This window comes from Sinohyriopsis cumingii, chromosome 8 (assembly GCF_028554795.1).
Source record: "Sinohyriopsis cumingii isolate HCF-2022 chromosome 8, ASM2855479v2, whole genome shotgun sequence".
Classification (NCBI taxonomy): domain Eukaryota; kingdom Metazoa; phylum Mollusca; class Bivalvia; order Unionida; family Unionidae; genus Sinohyriopsis; species Sinohyriopsis cumingii.
Window position 1 is genome coordinate 96,960,825 of NC_142968.1, and position 18,504 is coordinate 96,979,328.

The window sequence follows — 18,504 nt, forward strand, 5'->3', positions numbered from 1 at the left end:
TATATATATATATATATATATATATATATATATATATATATTATATGTGACCATGATGCTTGCTTCCTTGCGCTTCCCGGGGACAGTGCGTCCTTCATAGATGTTTAATAAAAACGTGCTGAATAATGACTGTGACTTTAGCATGTCTCGAAAAGATAAAGTTTATGCCTGTCCTTCATACTTCCGTTTATAATCAAGAACTTGTTTCCTAATGTATTGAAGCAAATATCCAGTGGGTTGACTGGAATGTCCGCTTTGGTCACCTGAAGAACGTCTCCATCTGGAGAGATCTGATGAAGGTTGTGAGACCATCGACCAACAACATAAATGGTGTCATTATTCGCCACAGCTACTCCACTTGGACATCGTAGTTCCTTATGTGTGTAAACAAACAGAATCTGGCCATCCAAGCTATAACAATAAAGAGATTTCTGGTCATCCACAGTGACGTACACCCGAGTTTTGAATCGATTCAAAGCAACAGATGTGTTAGAGCTTTCAGGAATGTCTCCTGGTATCGGATTAAAGGATTTCTCAATGTTGTCAGTGGAAACCATGGACCAATAGGTCTTTCCAGAAATGACAAATTCGTTTCGGTTAATAGATGCTACATCCAGACAGACCCTTTTAGTTTTAATTGCTCTAGCCGGTTTGATTGGGGAGGATGTAGTCAGTAGCTGGATGATATGGTCTTCAGGCAGAGTCACCGCCACTTCTTTTTCACTCACAACACGAATACTCTCGGGGCGATTTGAAAGTCTGTATTCAGTAATGTATTTGAATTCTGAATCAAACAAGCAGCACGTGTGATCATTACAGTAGAGAAGCATGAAGCTGCCATCCGAAAGGAAGCAGGCAGCGTTAAAACATGGCCGCGAAGAAGAGAATATGCTTGTAGATGGATAGGATGGCTGGATGATATCTGTTCTCTTTATCCAGTGACCTCTGTCAGGCCCAGAACAATAGTTGACATCAAAACTAATGGCAACCTTTTCCATGCTCTGCTTATTTGTCGGCTCCTCTTTCTTAATTACCAGAGTGTCCTTTCGGCTGCTAGTGCCGTATATACGTTTCCTACCCGAGTCTGGTTCGCCATTGCTCTGAAACAATACTTAGAGTTTACTGTATTTGTACTCTATATCACTATTGAAAAAGTTGCTTAGGGCATGTTGAGAATTGTTTTGGGCATCAGAAGGAAGACATACAATAGGAAAATGTTCGAGTATGTAATAAATAATAAGTATATATTGATCCCTGATGGCTCTAGACCATTATGACAGCTTGATAGAACTATTCGTTTGACATAGACCCATAATACTTATCAGTCACCAACCAAGCTGCACTTCCACCAGGCTCTGTACCATTTCAAGAACTGTTTGGGATTTGATGCGCGACACACTTCTGTCCATATACATGCTTTTTATATTGCATTTTGGTGGATATGGCCCAAATACAACAAGATAAATGGAAAGTAGGTCACATTCACGAAATGTAATTTAGCAGTGCAGCATCTGATCCAAAAAAAAATTCACGTTTCGCTTCAACAAAGAATTTAAATAAGAGTTACAAACTATAAGAAGTTACGTAAATATTGATATAATTATTATTTCCTTCATAATATATACATTTATAATTGATTCCATAACATACGTATACATATCATGTTTTCCTACAAAGGAACGACATTAAAGTTGACAATCAACTCTTTCGCAATTGTAGTTTGTACATTTTGTCTTTTGTGATTTGTATTATATACTTTTGTTCTGAGTACAGGAGACAGAAAACATTAAATTTCAGTTTTCATTATTTTACCTCATTCAGTGTCGCAGCCGATGGAAGCACTCTTGCAGAAGTCACTAATTTGTGTGCCACTTTCTCATCACTCCCGAGATCTTCTCTGGCCGATGGCGTAGAATTCGGGATTTCTGCCAAAGCCCTACTAATGTTGCTTGGAATCCCAGACTGTGTCCCATTTTGACCAGGCCCATTCATTTCGTCTGTACTTGAATGGGAACCGTTAAACGAAGACTCTGATGTGATGGTCGTGTCAATGTCTGCCAGTCGAATTTCACCCAGAGAGAAGACTTGCTCTACAAAGTTTTGCACGACATCAGAAGGTGTGAATAGGAGTTTGGAGAAAAGACGCCTCGTGTATAAACCGGTTTCTTTAAAAAGACGGTCGGTCTTTAATAAATCACTTTCTACGATGTGATCAGCTGAAACTAGAGATCGCGTCTGCATTTCTTCTATCCTAAAATAATTTAAAATGAAACAAAGAACATCAAAATGGTGTTTACATATAATTTCATTGGAAAACAGTCACCGCAGTATAGGCTTTGTGAATAATACTTAAAATAAACAACAATCCCTGATTTGTTTTGCATTGGTAATGAAATAACAGATAACAAATGCGCGCGCGTACATCTGTATTCTAAATTGTATATACTGAAAACTAAACAACGTAAGATTTCGAAATTACTAGAATTACCTAGCATTAGGCATGCATAAAAAGACCATTAAAATGTACAAAATCCTGAGGATTTTTCTAAATTAAAAATAAATTAAAATGGACAAATAGCATTTGTTCTTGTCTTCCAACGTGTGAAATAAATAATAAATGCATGTCAAGATGCATTTTAGCTGGTTATATTACTCTTCTATCTAAACAAATGACATTATAAAATAACAAACAATTGACAAATCACTAAAATTTATATAGATTGTTCAAGTGAAATTTAACGAATACAAAAATATTATAGTGTGGATTGATATAAAGTCTCCTCTTAAGAAGACCGGAAGACAACAATCTTATAAGCGTTCTATACATTGAAATGTAATTATGAAAAAAGATAATCACCTTTAATAAAAACTTTTCTCTGACCAGTTTGAATGCATTTTACATATAACCAACACGTGATATTAAAAGGCAATTACTTTAGTTCATGCAAGCGAGTACGCTAATTAAAATGTGAAAATTTGATCTGATACCTCTCTTGATGTGTTTCTATGTCCATCATTCTTTTTTTTATATCTGCTTCAGAGCGATGGACCATTTCTCGGCATAACTTCACTGCATTTTGCTCTGCTTTGTCAAGGTTTCTCTGAACTTTATTTTTCAGCGCACTAATTTCTTGTCTGATTTCGAGTTCTGACATTCTCACTACATTCAGGTGGCGAAGTAAGTCTTTCAGAAGTGAAGTGCCCGTCTTGTGTATTTCTATAAGACGACTTGTATCAACATCCTCTTTAACTGAAGCCATTGCAAAAGTGCTTGTAATAATAATAATAATAATAATAATAAAACATTGCATACATATGAATTTAATTAGTTCATTCTATTACATAATTGAAAATGAAAACATTTAAATGCATCTTTGTTGGCAATTTTATAGTAATTTGAAATAGTATAGGGCAACCAAATACGCCAACAGTTTACAAACCAATTTTCATTTTAAACAGATGCGCATTTTTCAAAATTACGAAAATCTATATCTGCTTTCTCTTCCATCTCTTCTTCATCCTTCTTTATGTTTTGTGGAAACGGCGATGTTTTATCCCATAAGTGATCCCAAAATAGCATAAGATAGCAATAGAACGATAATAGATCATATTAAGACTGGTTCCTCATTTAGTATTGTTGACAGATTAAGAATGGATTCTCGTTTAGTATTCTTCACATGAGTACATGTATAAAATATCTCGTATTCTTTAAAACGAAAACATATCGTTCACTTTAAAATAAAAATCCACGTATTTCTTTGTTCAAGCCTTTAAAGCTAGCGTTGAAATGAGACATTCCACTATTTTCCATACTTTGCTTTCTGGTGGTCTAAACATGGTCAGATCCTTTGTCAAATGTGATAGAGCACACGTTGAAAAAATACATCTTTCAATAGCATATTATTCGATCTGATTTCTGGACATTAATTGTGGTTTTACTTTCGCAAGGCTGTGCGCTATGGACTAGTAGTCTTACAAAATGAGATCTTTACTACCACAGTGCGGAAGTCTTGGGTGGCCAAGTGGTCTAAAGCGTTCGCAGCCAGCTCACCGTTTTCTGCGTGGGTTCGTATTTCGGGCTCGGCCAATGTGGATATGTGAGAAAGCTTGCCAGTAGTTTCCTGTAGGTCAGTGGTTCTTACCGGGGCTTTACCCGGATTCTTCTTCCACCAGTTATAGGCCTACTGGCCCCCATGTATAGCCTATCATGCACTGACAAATGGCCTTAAACCCCAAAACAACAACTACCACAGATCAAATCTAAGCGATACCTAACCACCTAAAACAAATTAGTATTGTGCTACAAAATTACAATCGTATTAAAAACAAAAATGAATTTGTAACTTTAAACACTGACAGTGAAATAGTTCTCAAACAACTACTCAACTACCATACTTCACAGAATTTTCTTACATCAAAAACTTTATACTTATTGGAAGGTTCATGTAATAAGAAATCTCGAACATGGCAGCTTTGCAGCGTTTCTTCTCATATTTCCATTTCTATTTCCAACACTATAGGAAGTGCGTCAAATTCTTAATTAAATTTACTTGTACATGATAGCAGACACATTTTATGGCATTTGCGGACAAGCATTAATGCACGGACGGATGGACAGTATCATAAATGTATGATTTAGTCATGGAACAGTGTGCAAATAATAACTACTCCAATCCTTCAATCTATTATCAACAAGACTAGAAAATTGATCGAACGATCGTTTGATTGAGCGATCGATTGATCAGTGATTCAATTATTTATTGATATTTAACGGCACATTTAAATGAAATAGTATTTAAGGCGGAGGCAATTAGTATAAGTTACTCTGATCAGAGGCACACGTGGTAACTGTTTTAAGCTGGTAAGGATAGGATTTGAACTCATAACGCATTGTTAAGTTGGATACACTATTCATTGCTAGACCATGACTCAAGGAGACGAAGAAGTTGGTTCCTTTTCTCCAAAGCAAAATATGTTAATTTCTTATATAATGTTTTGTTTACTTTGCCTGGGCCAAGAGATACACGAGGGTAAATATTAATATTAGTTTAAGGAGTTATATAATGACAAGGCGATTGGGAAAAAAAACGGTGTGCTGTAAGCAGTTCTACATGAACATGGTGTAAAGGCAAAAACAATTGTTTGACAACAGTTAATTTTCGATGGCATTTTGTCAAAGACAAAATAAGCAAACAAGCTGAAACTTATTTGACATAAAAAAAATTATTTACCGAGAATACAATCCCCCCCCCCACACACACACACACACTCAAACACATTACTGCATACCGACATATTACCATGAAACTTCGATTCTGGTAAGTAAAGTGTGTGTGTGTGTGTGTGTGTGTGTGTGTGTTGCACATTGTACAGTTTTAATATATCGTTTCACTTCATGTAATTGGTATTCGTTTTGAGCTGATGTATTTTTCTATGTCACTTACCTCAGATCCCAAAGGTTGTTGCAAACTTTCCACCAAATTTCACTTTTCCTAGCTTGATTCTGATATGGTTTAATTAAATGGTTTATATCTTGGGACAGCTGACCATTGTTATTGGCCTATGTTTCACAACTGAATGGAATACCTGCAGAGACAGTGTAACCTAACCCTGTTGATAATCGCGTTAACGCTTCATTAGCTATTTGCCTGCTTGGGGGTCAAACGTTAATCAGCGCTCCCAGGAGCCACAAGTAAACATTTAGCCGGTTTCATGTGCAGTCAGCGAGGATGCAAACAGCAGGCAGTAATTTTCATGCGATTTTTCGCAATAATGCAATTTTAATTTTAAATATTGAACATGAATATATCATGTTCAATATATTGATAATTGACAATCAATAGTAAAAACCTAAAGTATCATACCGGGGCGCACACACCGGACAATTGCGGTAAAACTTTAAAACAAATCAACGACAATGATATCTTATTCACGTGCTGTAAATAGTCCATAGTTTGGCTTTAAAGAATGGATCAAAAACAATGAATGTGAGCCTGTCGTTTTCTGTTATCTGTGTTAAGATCACATTTCAAAACGCGACTTGTATGCTTATATTTAAACCGCAGAGCGATTCAAGTTAACTTGAAACATTTCGCTCAGCCTAAGACTAGCACTCGGTGCTGTAAAGACTAGACTTTACAATCATTTGAATTATGCGTCTTTTAATAGTTCACAGCAAGCGAACGTTTATGTGCTAGTTAGTTCACCGTGAAGTGTTCCTTAGTTTAGTATCAACTTTAACTTCCGTGCGCGTTTTTCTTTTCTTTCTCTGTTTTTAATGTAGTCACAACCCGTTGTTGGATACAATTTAGAACTTCAGTTAAGACAATTTATTTATTCATTGTATAATTTGACATGAAATATCATAACAAAACATTTCATGAACTAGAAGGACTAATTTTATTGTGGAGTATATGACCTTATATTACTTTAGTTCACTGTATTGTTATGCTTTAAAATAAATAAATAAATAAATAAACAAATCCAGTGATATGTAGTCTGTGCTTTTGTACAGGATACAATAGGTTGTTACCATAGCTGTGCGTAGATTATACCACCTTAATACCTACTTGTAATAAAACCGCTCGGGTGGCCTAGTCGTTAGAGCGTCCGCCTCTGATAGGGGTGGTCGCGGCGGAGTCATACCAAAGACATGAAAATGGTATTAGCCGATGCCTCGCTAGGCGCTCAGCATTAAGAAGCTCGTGTTAGGATTGGTGTCAGGATATGGTGATTTGGTGGAACATTATACTATAATTCTGCGGCATGATGCCTCAGTGCTAGACATCACTATAAACTGCCACACTGCAGATATCGTAGCGATACGACTGATTTTCTTTTAAAGCTACGTTTAAAATCCAAATCACACACACACCTTCCTGTAACAGGAAGAAATCTATGCAAGCTTCACTGTTTCGAACCACAACTTCCCTCTTCTCTACGCGAAAATGTATTGGCTTCTACGAGTCTTGCTCTAAAAGAAAAGAACGAAAGTACAAAAAAAAATTATTTCATAAGAAATTCGGCTTTTCAAGTTTCTTTGATGCTTAGTGTTGTGGCCAAAAGGTAAACGTTCTCAATATATATATATATATATATATATATATATATATATATATATATATATATATATATATATATATATATATATATATATAACGATGAACTCAACTGAAAATTAATGTTAAACTGATGTTTGTTCAACTTCGATTAATTATACATTTTCTTTACTTTTTCTTTCCGAATTGTTTGCAACCAAAGTTTATTGCGGATAACAACACACATAAATGTCATTTTGAAAAGAAAAAAAGCTCTTTAAGAAAAGAAAGTTCTTTACGATATATGTTCATCTGTCTGTTGCTCTATTGCTCGTTCAACCGTTGGGACGAACCTTTCAAACTCAACACAGTTTGTCCATATTGTAAAGATGTAAAGGGTCATATATAAAAAAAATTGATGCAAAACTTAACGATCACAGAGAGGGGTCAAAGATTAGATACATACACGTGGAGAATGTGAGACTTATCACTACGGGTCACTATCAGAGTGGAGCCCGAGTGGCCGAGTGGTCTAAAGCGCTCTCCGTTACGGATCACTGCCATCTCACCTCTGTCTGCTTGGGTTCGAATTCGGATTCGGCCAATGTGGGTATGTGAGAAAGCTTGCTAGTAGCTTCTCGTGGGTCGGTGGTTCTTTCTGGGGTTTTCCCGGGTTCTTCCTCCACCAACAATACTGGCCGCCACGTATAGCCTATCGTGTGCTGAAAAATGGCGTCAAACCACACAACACCAACACCAACACTATCAGAGTGATGTGATTGGTTTTGGGAAAGGGGCATATCAAATAATTAAAAAGCACATCAATTTTTTAAATGGAAAACTGAAAATTATTTGAGCTTGTTCAATCAGCTGTAGGTAATACAAATTTACGAAATATAATATCAAGAACTATGGAGCACTATACACTCCATAAAGGGTCTCTGTCTGTCTTTATGCATGTTTTCTCTCGCATATGCGCTTCTGCAGGATTATCTAGGATCTATTATTTTGATTGTGTTACCTATAGGCATACATGTACATTATTATGGCTCCACGTGTCACGCTGTAGCCAATCTGATTAAAATCATATCTCTGCTGTTGTACATGACGGTCTGACAGCGACCGCTTAGGGGTCATTTTCTTGTAACTTATGGTATTACCATAGTCGCTAATTTTATCAACCAATAAGATGAAGTCTTATATCTTCGCGTTTGGAGACAGAGCGCTTTGGATGAAGAGCATGAATGTGTACCGAACACTTTTAGACTTTTTAAAGCTGCATTTTCATTGGCTAATTCAAAGGTCACCGGAACATGACCCTTAATCGGTCGTCGTCAGATCTTCACGTAGGAAAGAGGAATCTGATATAATCAGACTGACGCTGTAGCTCATGTCACTCACAATGAAACTGATTGAAACTGGTAAAATTATTTGTCCACGTCATCCATGTGAAGTGTAAGATAAAAAAAGGCAACGTTTCATAACAAAAATTAAAGAATGCTACTGAAGATTGCTAACTTATCGAAGGTCAGAAGGTAGACTCGTTTAAACAATTGCGGCTTTACTAGGAGCTAGAACCCCTGCCCCCTGTCGGCTGATCAGATTATGGACATTATTCCATGGTTTCTTCTCCATTCAAGATTCAGGCACTGATACAATACCATACACCTCTGTTCAACCTCATTCTGGCAATGTTATCACTGAGAATTGCATAATGAGTAAATGTACCTCTGTCAAGGTATGTGTGTTAGACGCTCTTTAGGGAGTATTTCTAGTTACTGCGGCCGATGAAAGACAATAAAGGCAGATCACCTGCTACCGGGGTCCTGCTTTTTAAAAACAAATATTGTCATGTCTTTTCAAATTTGTTTTCCTAAGTGAGATTGGTTTTTCAATGATAATGTATGACCCTTACGGAACAGAATAAAAATAAAACAATTTAGTTTGAGTTAAAAAGAGGACTTGTCTCAAGAAATCCTATTGCATAGTTTGTTCCCTAACAGCTAGTGTCAATATTATCTATGTACTGAATATTTAGTGCAGTCGCTGTCAACGACACATAATATAGGATTCTACATGTACAATACATTTCTAAGTACACGGATGATTCTGCTGTATTAAATGGGGAAGCCAGACAGTTTTTACATATTTATTTCCAAATCTCAATAGACTAATGTTATTAAATCTTGCTTGCCAGAAGCTTTTCATCATTCCATCCAGCTTTGCATTGCTTTAAATTTTCATTTAACCATACTAAGTCAGGGTCTAAGTTGGACTCTAATATTTGAGCGAAACTCTCTCTCTCTCTCTCTCTCTCTCTCTCCTGAATAGACTCAAGAAGACGAAAGTAGGGAGAAGAGGTGTACAGTGTTCAAAATAGTCACTTTAAACTGTTTTTGCATATTTTCATACCATAAAACCATACCACACGGTCTCTTTTCATACGCATGCATAATGACCCATTGGATGCAGTAACCTATACATATTAGTAATGAACATAAATATGTCCACTGACCGTCTTCTACGGAGGGAGGGGTGGGGGTTGCGATATTGCCGCTTTAGTTTTCGTTACAAACCATGCGGAGCCTTCAATCTTTTCGCCTGTTTACGATGTTTTATCATTTCCTGTTAATTGTAGCTGGTACCATCCTAATGTGTGTATGTGTTTGTGTGTGTGTGTGTGTGTGTGTGTGTGTGTGAGAGAGAGAGAGAGAGAGAGAGCAGATGCTACTTTGGCAGCCACTCGATATCTCTACGAAATCCACCTTGTTCTATATCATGAAATGTAAGGAATTTATCTCAAGGTATACAAAAAGATTCAATGGTATAAAATATATGACCTTGAAATTTCGTGTTTTTTTAATATTATACATATTCCAGATATAATTAACAATTAAAATGGGATATATTAGATGGATCGAAAGAAGCGTGCCTGTTACCTGATGGAGTTTTGTCCTTTTATTGAACGCTGCAGTTATTTTGCTTTTAAAAATAGTAACAAGTGGATAAAGTTTTATTTTTGCACGAAAAATACTCTTGAAAACTTTATAAAGTCCTTGAACACAGTTTAAAAGTAGGACTCGCTTGAAGGAACTGATATTATTGTCCATAAAGAATTTCCAGGAATTCAAGTTAATTTATTCTTACCTGTTGACTGTTGAAACCATCTCTGATATTCTTGAGCAGAACATTTTCAAAATAGTCATCACGGCAGCCATACCAAGTGTAAAATCAGCATCATTTTCATATAGGGCAAACCAGACAGCGTTAGAAGACTTTGTGTGAAAACCTCATGCCAATATGATCATCAAATCAGCAGAATTATTGCTAAGATTTTCGCTCCGGTGGTCTAGTGGTTAGAGAGTCCGCAACGGATGCGGGAGGTCGTGAGTTCGATCCCCGGCCGAGTAATACCAAATACTTATAAAAATGATACTAACAGCTGCCTCGCTTGGTGCTCAGCATTAAGAGATTAGCGTTAGGACTGGTTGGCCTGTGTCCGGATAATATGACTGGGTGGGACATCACGCTACATGTCTGCAGCATGATGCCCCAGTGCTAGACATCACTATAGACTGCCACACTGCAGACATCGTAGTGATATGACTGAAAAATTGGTAAAGGTACGTTAAAACTCCAAATCACACACACACACACACAAAGATTTTCAATATATTCATTGTGGTAGCCATACACAGTGCACACATTTCATTTAGAACCAATTGGATATCACAAGTCTACGGGTGGAACATGACCATGAACTCTTGATATCAGGCTGGTCATCATGGTGGTCATATCTGCATCATTTTCATACTGGAAGAACTAGACCCCATAAGAAGCCTTATTCTGAAAACCCCACTTCGATAAGACTTTCCATTTACGAAGAGTAGTGACAAGAATAGTTTCAAGATGGCGGCCATGGAAGGCATATTTGAGCTCAAATCAGCACCGTTTTCATTTAGGACGATCTGGATATCATAATTAGACCTCTTTGAAGAGAACTGTTGTGGTACCAACAAGAAAACACAATGCTATTATGACCGTCCATCCATAACAAGATGGATAATGTGGCCACCATACTGGAGAACCATTTTCATTTAGGACCAACTAGACATGGCGAGAAGTCTTTTAGTGCAAACAATGTTGATATCACGAGCCATTCAGATGGAGTAGTGATGAGATTTCCAAGATGGATGTTCCAGCAGCCATTCTCGATGTTGAAGTACAAACATGTTTACTTAGAACCAGACAGACATTGTAAGAGGTCTTCTGATGACAACCCTCTTGTCTATAGGACTTGTCATTGAGGATAAGCAATAAAACGATTTTCAAGATGACTGTCATGGTGGCCACACTAAATGTCTGATTGGCACCATTTTCTTTTAGGATCACCCAGACCTTATAAGATGTCTTTCAGGGAAGACCCTCATCTTGATATAACCAGACTTTCAGGAGTTGTGATAAGATTCTAAAGATGGCTGCTGTGGTGGCCATACTGTATGTTCAAATGTAAACATTTTATTTGTAACCAACATCATAAAAAGTACTCTGGTTCAAGCCACTTGTAGAAAGGACTTTCTTCTCTGGATAACAAGAATTTCAAGATGGTTGCTATGGTGGCCATATATATTTGAGCAGCAGCATTTTAATTTAGGACCTAGTAGATCATGAGATGAATGTGTGTTTAAAGCAACATAGTAATCCTCCATATAGTTTAGGATGAACAACAGTATATATATTGAAACATCGTAATAATTATGAGCATGGAAGAAAAAGTCGTCTGCCTCGTTATCAATATCATTAATCGGGTAACAGTGTACGGATCTTAATCAGTGTACTTTTTTGTACGAAGATGAATACTCCCTTTTACATGAAACCAATATATAAATTACCATACATACTCACTTACAAGTCCAGTCCAAATAGAGGCAGGTAATGTTTAGGTTAGATGTTCTCTTAACCTGACAACATCCATTTTCCTAATGATAGTAATGAGCACCCCCATCCTCCTGTTTTGTAATTTACCCAATTAACTTTATATATAGCCATACTAATTATTCATCCTGATTATCTTATGGTTATATTGAGCAAGAAACACCAATTTTAAAAGTCATACATGCATAATTATAGCATGCCATACAATAAATATACCCCAACATGTCAGCAATAGTTACTCCAAAATATTAGCAAGCAATATCTGAATATCGAAACCCCGGTACCAAGCCTGACCCAGAGACTGCAGATAGCAAGGAGGTTTATGTCTATAGCATGAAAGATTAGGTATATAGTATGAATGATTAAGTCTGTAGCATGAAGGAGCAGTTCTATAGCATGATGGGTTAGGTCTATAGCATGAAGGATTAGGTACATAGCATGAAGAAATCAGTCTGTAACATGAAGGAATAGGTCTATAGCATGAATAATTAGGTCTATAGCATGAATGATTAGGTCTATAGCAGGAAGGAATAGGTCTATAGCATGAAGGATTGGTTCTATAGCATAAAAGATTTTAGTCAATAACATGAAGGATCAAGTCTGTAGCATGAAGGACTAGGTATAAAGCATGAAGGATTAGATCTGTAGCATGAAAGATTTAGTCTGTAGCATGAAGGTTTAGGGCTGTAGTATGAATGCTTAGGTCTATAACATGAAAGATTAGATTTTTAGCGTGAAGGACTAGGTCTATAGCATGAAGGACTATGTCTGTAGCATGAAGGATTAGGTCTGTAGCATGAAGGATTTGGTCAATAGTATGAAGGATTATGTCTGTACAGCATGAAGGAATTTATCTATAGCATGAAGGATTATGTCTATATCATGAAGGAGTAGGTCTGTAGCATGCAGGACTAGGTCTGTAGCATGAAGCATGGAAGATTAGGTATATAACATGAAGGATTAGGTATACAGCATGGAAGAGTAGGTCTGCAGCATGAAGCATGGAATATTAGGTCTATAACATGATGGATTAGGTATATTGCATGAAGGATTAGGTATATAGCATAAATTAGGTCTATAGTATGAACGTATAGGTCTGTAGCATGAAGGATTAAGTCTGTAGCATGAAAGATTAGGTATATAGGTTTACAGCATGAAGGACTATGTCTGTAGCATGAATGACTGTAGCATGATGGATTGGGTCTGTAGCATTAGGTCTGTAGCATGATGGATTAGGTCTGTAGCATGAAGTATGAAAGCTTAGATATACAGCATGACGGATTAGGTCTATAGCATGAAGGATGTTATCAGGAGCAGAAGGTGAGATAGAGATAGTGGTAGTGAAAAACAGGATGAATTATATAGAGGAAACCATTGAATTCCAATTTGAAATAGTTGATATACTGGAAATGAAAAGGTAAAGCAATTAAAAGATCAAGTCAAACAGAATAAGAGAGGGCTAAATGAAAAACTGATTTTTATGGAGAAACACAATATAATTTTCTAATGCATGGTGTTAATGAGCTACCCAAGGAGAATGCATATGATATGGCAAATAACTTTATGCTATATGATCAAGGTCAGTAACTTGAAATTAATAATATGGTCATAAACTCTATGTAAACCAGTGGTCCCAACATTTCTGAGATTTTATGAATGTGGTGGGCACCAACCACTATTACTTACAAACTCTGAAATGCCTTTGCATATGCATAGCGTTGACCTACCTTGTGAGTTTATAATCTTAATTTAAATTCCCTCCTTATATTATGGCCATCATTATTCATTATAATGTCGTTCCATAAAAATGTATAACTTTGATTACTAGATTTGGAGCCTAAAACATCGGCACTCCAAAATGCCTTGGTGCAGACAGGCACCACATTGGGGACAAGTGATGTAAATGATCCAGGCCAAGAAGAGAACACTGCCAACATCTACCGCTGCAATACTTAAACAATTCCATATAGGAGTCAAAACATATCTGTTCCAAGAGCAATTATAGCCATGTTTGCAAAAGTTGCTGACAGGGACTGAGTTTTAAAAAAAAAAACAATAAACTTTAGGGCACCAAGAAAATAGTTTTGCCTCACCTTTCACCCAGCCATGAATAAAGAATGGAACAGCCTGTCTCAAGCAGCCTATAAGATTCAGAAGGATGAAGGTTTACAAAGTAGAATCAGGGACATTGGGGTCAACATGGTTCTTGAGACTAGTGATGCAAAGGCGAGACAATGAAACAAAAAGAGAACAGCCTGCATTAGCTGAACGGACTTGGTTGTATCTTTGCATTTCTTTGTCTGACTGTTAAATAAACTTGACACAAATCATACACACACTCTACAAATTGAAATATCGTAACTATGTATAATATGTAATATGTATGCACATGATTGTATATGAATGCATGTGTGTGTGTTCACATTGATGTGTAGAAGTATACACACCTTAAAAGCACAGAAATACATGTACATATATTCTTAACTTTGTGCTGAAAGAGCAAATTTGGTTAAGATAATATACATGTGGGAATTTTCTCAATAAGGACAAAATGTTTTGTTTCTTTTCTGTGTATCCATCTATTTTTACTATACTAGTGTTACCATAACAAAAGCAGCCTGCATAAGAAATAAGACGAGCATGAAACTTTCATTAAAGGTTAAAAACTGCAATGGGTTACTAAATTTACTCTAATGGGGATAAAGTTCTGTCAGCTTAAATGGTACAGATAAACTTGAAAGTAAAACACACATGATAAAAGTTTCTGAGAAACTGGGTAAAACACACATGATAAAAGTTTCTGAGAAACTGGGCAAAACGCATCCTGACAGTAACTGGTAAAATAAGTTTTGAACACCACTGTGATCCATTTGTTCATCTATTTCGCCAAACTCTCCATAAAATCTTCTTCATGAACTGAAAGAAATATATTTCACATTTATATGACAAGTCAGAAGTAGAGATAAATGACAGATTTTGTTTCAGAACATCCACAAAGGAGGGTTAGCAATGACAGATTTTGTTTCAGAACATCCACAAAGGAGGGTTAGCAATAACAGATTTTGTTTCAGAACATCCACAAAGGAGGGTTAGCAATGACAGATCTTGTTTCAGAACATCCAAAAAGGAGGGTTAGCAATGAGATATTAAAACATTTATATTAGCTTGAAAAGTAACTTAGATTCCTAGACATCTTACAACTTGAAGAGAATCTGTTCACTTGTTTGAATATCAAATATGTGAGATCAAAAACACTGCCACATACGGTTATGAATATACAGGTAAGATAACAAAGCAGATAAAGAAGAAAAAAACATGTTTTGGCATGATGTTTTGTTGGCTTGGAAACTTTTAATACACAGAAACATATCTCATGCATGTGAATATCTTATGGCAACAAACATGTGGATGAACACACTAATAAGGGTAAACAAAGTACCCATCCTGTACAAGAAATGGATTACCCATCCTGTACAAGAAATGGATTACCCATTATGTACAAGAAATGGATTACCCACTATGTACAAGAAATGGATTAACCATTATGTACAAGAAATGGATTACCCATTATGTACAAGAAATGGATTAACCATCCTATACAAGAAATGGATTACCCATCCTGTACAAGAAATGGATTACCCATTATGTACAAGCAATGGATTACCCATTATGTACAAGAAATGGATTAACCATTATGTACAAGAAATGGATTACCCACTATGTACAAGAAATGGATTACCCATCCTGTACAAGAAATGGATTACCCATTATGTACAAGAAATGGATTACCCACTATGTACAAGAAATGGATTACCCATCCTGTACAAGAAATGGATTACCCACTATGTACAAGAAATGGATTACCCATCCTGTACAAGAAATGGATTACCCATTATGTACAAGAAATGGATTACCCATTATGTACAAGAAATGGATTAACCATTATGTACAAGAAATGGATTAAACATAATATTATTTAGCTATGTGCTCACTGACTAGGAAGTTATCTTGACTTTGAAAGTTTTAAATCAAAGTATGATATCAATACAAATCTTCTTGCCTTTCAAGGTGTCATTCAGCCTATAAGGTCATTATGAAGAAAATTCAACCTAGAATTTAATACAGATATGAATGCCAGGTATTCCCTCATCATTTAAAAAGTATTCTTCACAGATGAAAGGTAATAAAGATTTGTACAAATTACTTTTGAACTTGAATGATTTACCAACTGGTGAAAAAAGATGGCAGGAAACATTTCAACCTCACTATTACTACTGGTCAAATACATATTCATAAGTATTTAAAGCAAAAACAAATTCTAAATTACAATAGTTTCAATATAGTGTTCTTCATAGAATTCTATGATGAATACAGTTTAGCATAAAATACATGCCACTGATACTCATCAATGTACCTTTGATAATCGTTCACCAGAAACAATAGAGCATTTGTTCTGGGGATGTAATCTGGTTAATAGATTATGAAGTGATGTTTCCCACTGGATTTGAGATGTACTAAAACAGCATTTGAAGTGCCTGAATGGTTTTATTTAGAGATAATCATGCAGAGCAACTGAACCAAAAACATTTTACTTTATTCTTCATTTTAACAAGTACTACATATATACATAAAATACAAAAAAGGGACATACCTATATTAAATGATCGTAAAAGCTTACTTAAAGAATATATATATTAAAAAAACACATGGCAGTAAAATCATGCAGAAAATAAAGTTTCATGATAATTTGGGAACAATGGTTAATACTTGTCTGATATATAATGAATTTAAACATCAGGCTGGCTCTGCAGATTTCCCTCATGGATAAATTTAATTTGAAGAAGGACTGTGGTACATTATCATTTTTAGCACAAGTGTGCAAGCGTGCATGTGCACATTGTGTGTGTGTGTGTGTTTGTGTGTGTAAGACAGAGGATGAATCAAGAGATGCCACATGAAGGCAACACTGTTTCAGTACCATAATCTTGTGGAATGATATCCAAAGCAATTTTCCAATTCCAAATTTTGCTACAGTTTAATGGAAACTTGCAATGCTTATTCATTAAAAATCTTCCAGTCGACGCTATACCAAGCCATTTCCGAGTAACAAAGTCTGGAGAATGCCTGTTATTTTCCTGCAAACTTTGGGTATGTATTTAGCTGTGTTATGATAGGAAATTCTGGTCATAACGGTAATTCTTAATAATGTTTTCCATTTGGTAAACTTCTACAAGATTTCTCTCAAAGCTAAAGACATATCCCAGTGGTGTAAAACTGAAATGTGATTTTTCAGAATGTCTCTTGTGTAGTCTTCAATAAATAAATGATTCAACATGTCAGGTCCTCAAAGTGTCAATGTCAAAATATTGCTTGTATGACTTTCTTTATGCAAGATCATTGGAAGCTCTTACACAATATGAAAAAAAAAATGATAACACTGATATCTTGTTAAAATATAGCTGTTCCTTTCTTCAGATTTATCCTCAGCATTTAAGCATGACCTCCACTTCCAATACATCATTCTATCCTAACCCATCTCCTGCAAACAATTAAAGAAACAATTTATTTATTAATAAATCAATATATCGTTCAATCAATCAATTTATTTGTAAATATATCAATATACTGTTCAATCAATCAATTTATTTGTACATATGTCAATATATTGTTCAATCAATCAATTTATTTATAAATATATCAATATACTGTTCAATCAATTTATTTGTAAATATATCAATATACTGTTCAATCAATTTATTTGTAAATATATCAATATACTGTTCAATCAATTTATTTGTACATATATCAATATATTGTTCAATCAATCAATTTATTTGTAAATATATCAATATACTGTTCAATCAATTTATTTGTAAATATATCAATATACTGTTCAATCAATTTATTTGTACATATATCAATATATTGTTCAATCAATCAATTTATTTGTAAATATATCAATATACTGTTCAATCAATTTATTTGTAAATATATCAATATACTGTTCAATCAGTCAATTTATTTGTACATATATCAATATATTGTTCAATCAATTTATTTGTACATACATCAATATACTGTTCAATCAATCAATTTACTTGTAAATATATCAATATATTGTTCAATCAATCAATCAAACAAAAACTGTCAACTAATTGCTTGAAAACTTTATACTATTGTGCATCATCAATATTTTCTTGACAAAAACAGGTCAAGCTGTTTGACAATGTTCAATATGTCTAAAAAATCAGGTTGCTGGTTGCCATCTGCATGTGGTTGCTGATGACACTATAAAAGTAACTCAAATGTGAAAATAGATGACTTTGCCCCAATTCTACAAGCCATAGGTAGCAGTCATAAGATAAATGTATCAGACATCATGTGCAACGGGTGCAATGAAATAGAGGAATATAGCAGAAAAATGAATGTAAGTATAGGGTTTAATAGCACATCAGCACAATCCTGGCTATACATTACAGTGTAAATTTAGAAATTAAACAAGGAAAACAAAGAAAGATAAAGACAAACAAGA

The 18,504-nt window shown here is 35.3% G+C and overlaps 1 protein-coding gene across 2 annotated transcripts in view; it reads right to left on the reverse strand.

The window, feature by feature from the left end:
- Window positions 1-15,286: 15,286 nt before the first annotated feature.
- The window catches only part of LOC149794198 (retinoblastoma-binding protein 5 homolog), a 95,499-nt gene continuing 92,281 nt past the window's right edge, over window positions 15,287-18,504 (reverse strand). For both annotated transcript variants that reach the window (XM_089968307.1, XM_089968305.1), the window contains one exon: window positions 15,287-17,511. In XM_089968307.1, the coding sequence (XP_089824433.1) occupies window positions 17,495-17,511 (17 nt within the window). In that variant the 3' untranslated portion in view covers window positions 15,287-17,494. The remainder of the gene's footprint in view (window positions 17,512-18,504) is intronic.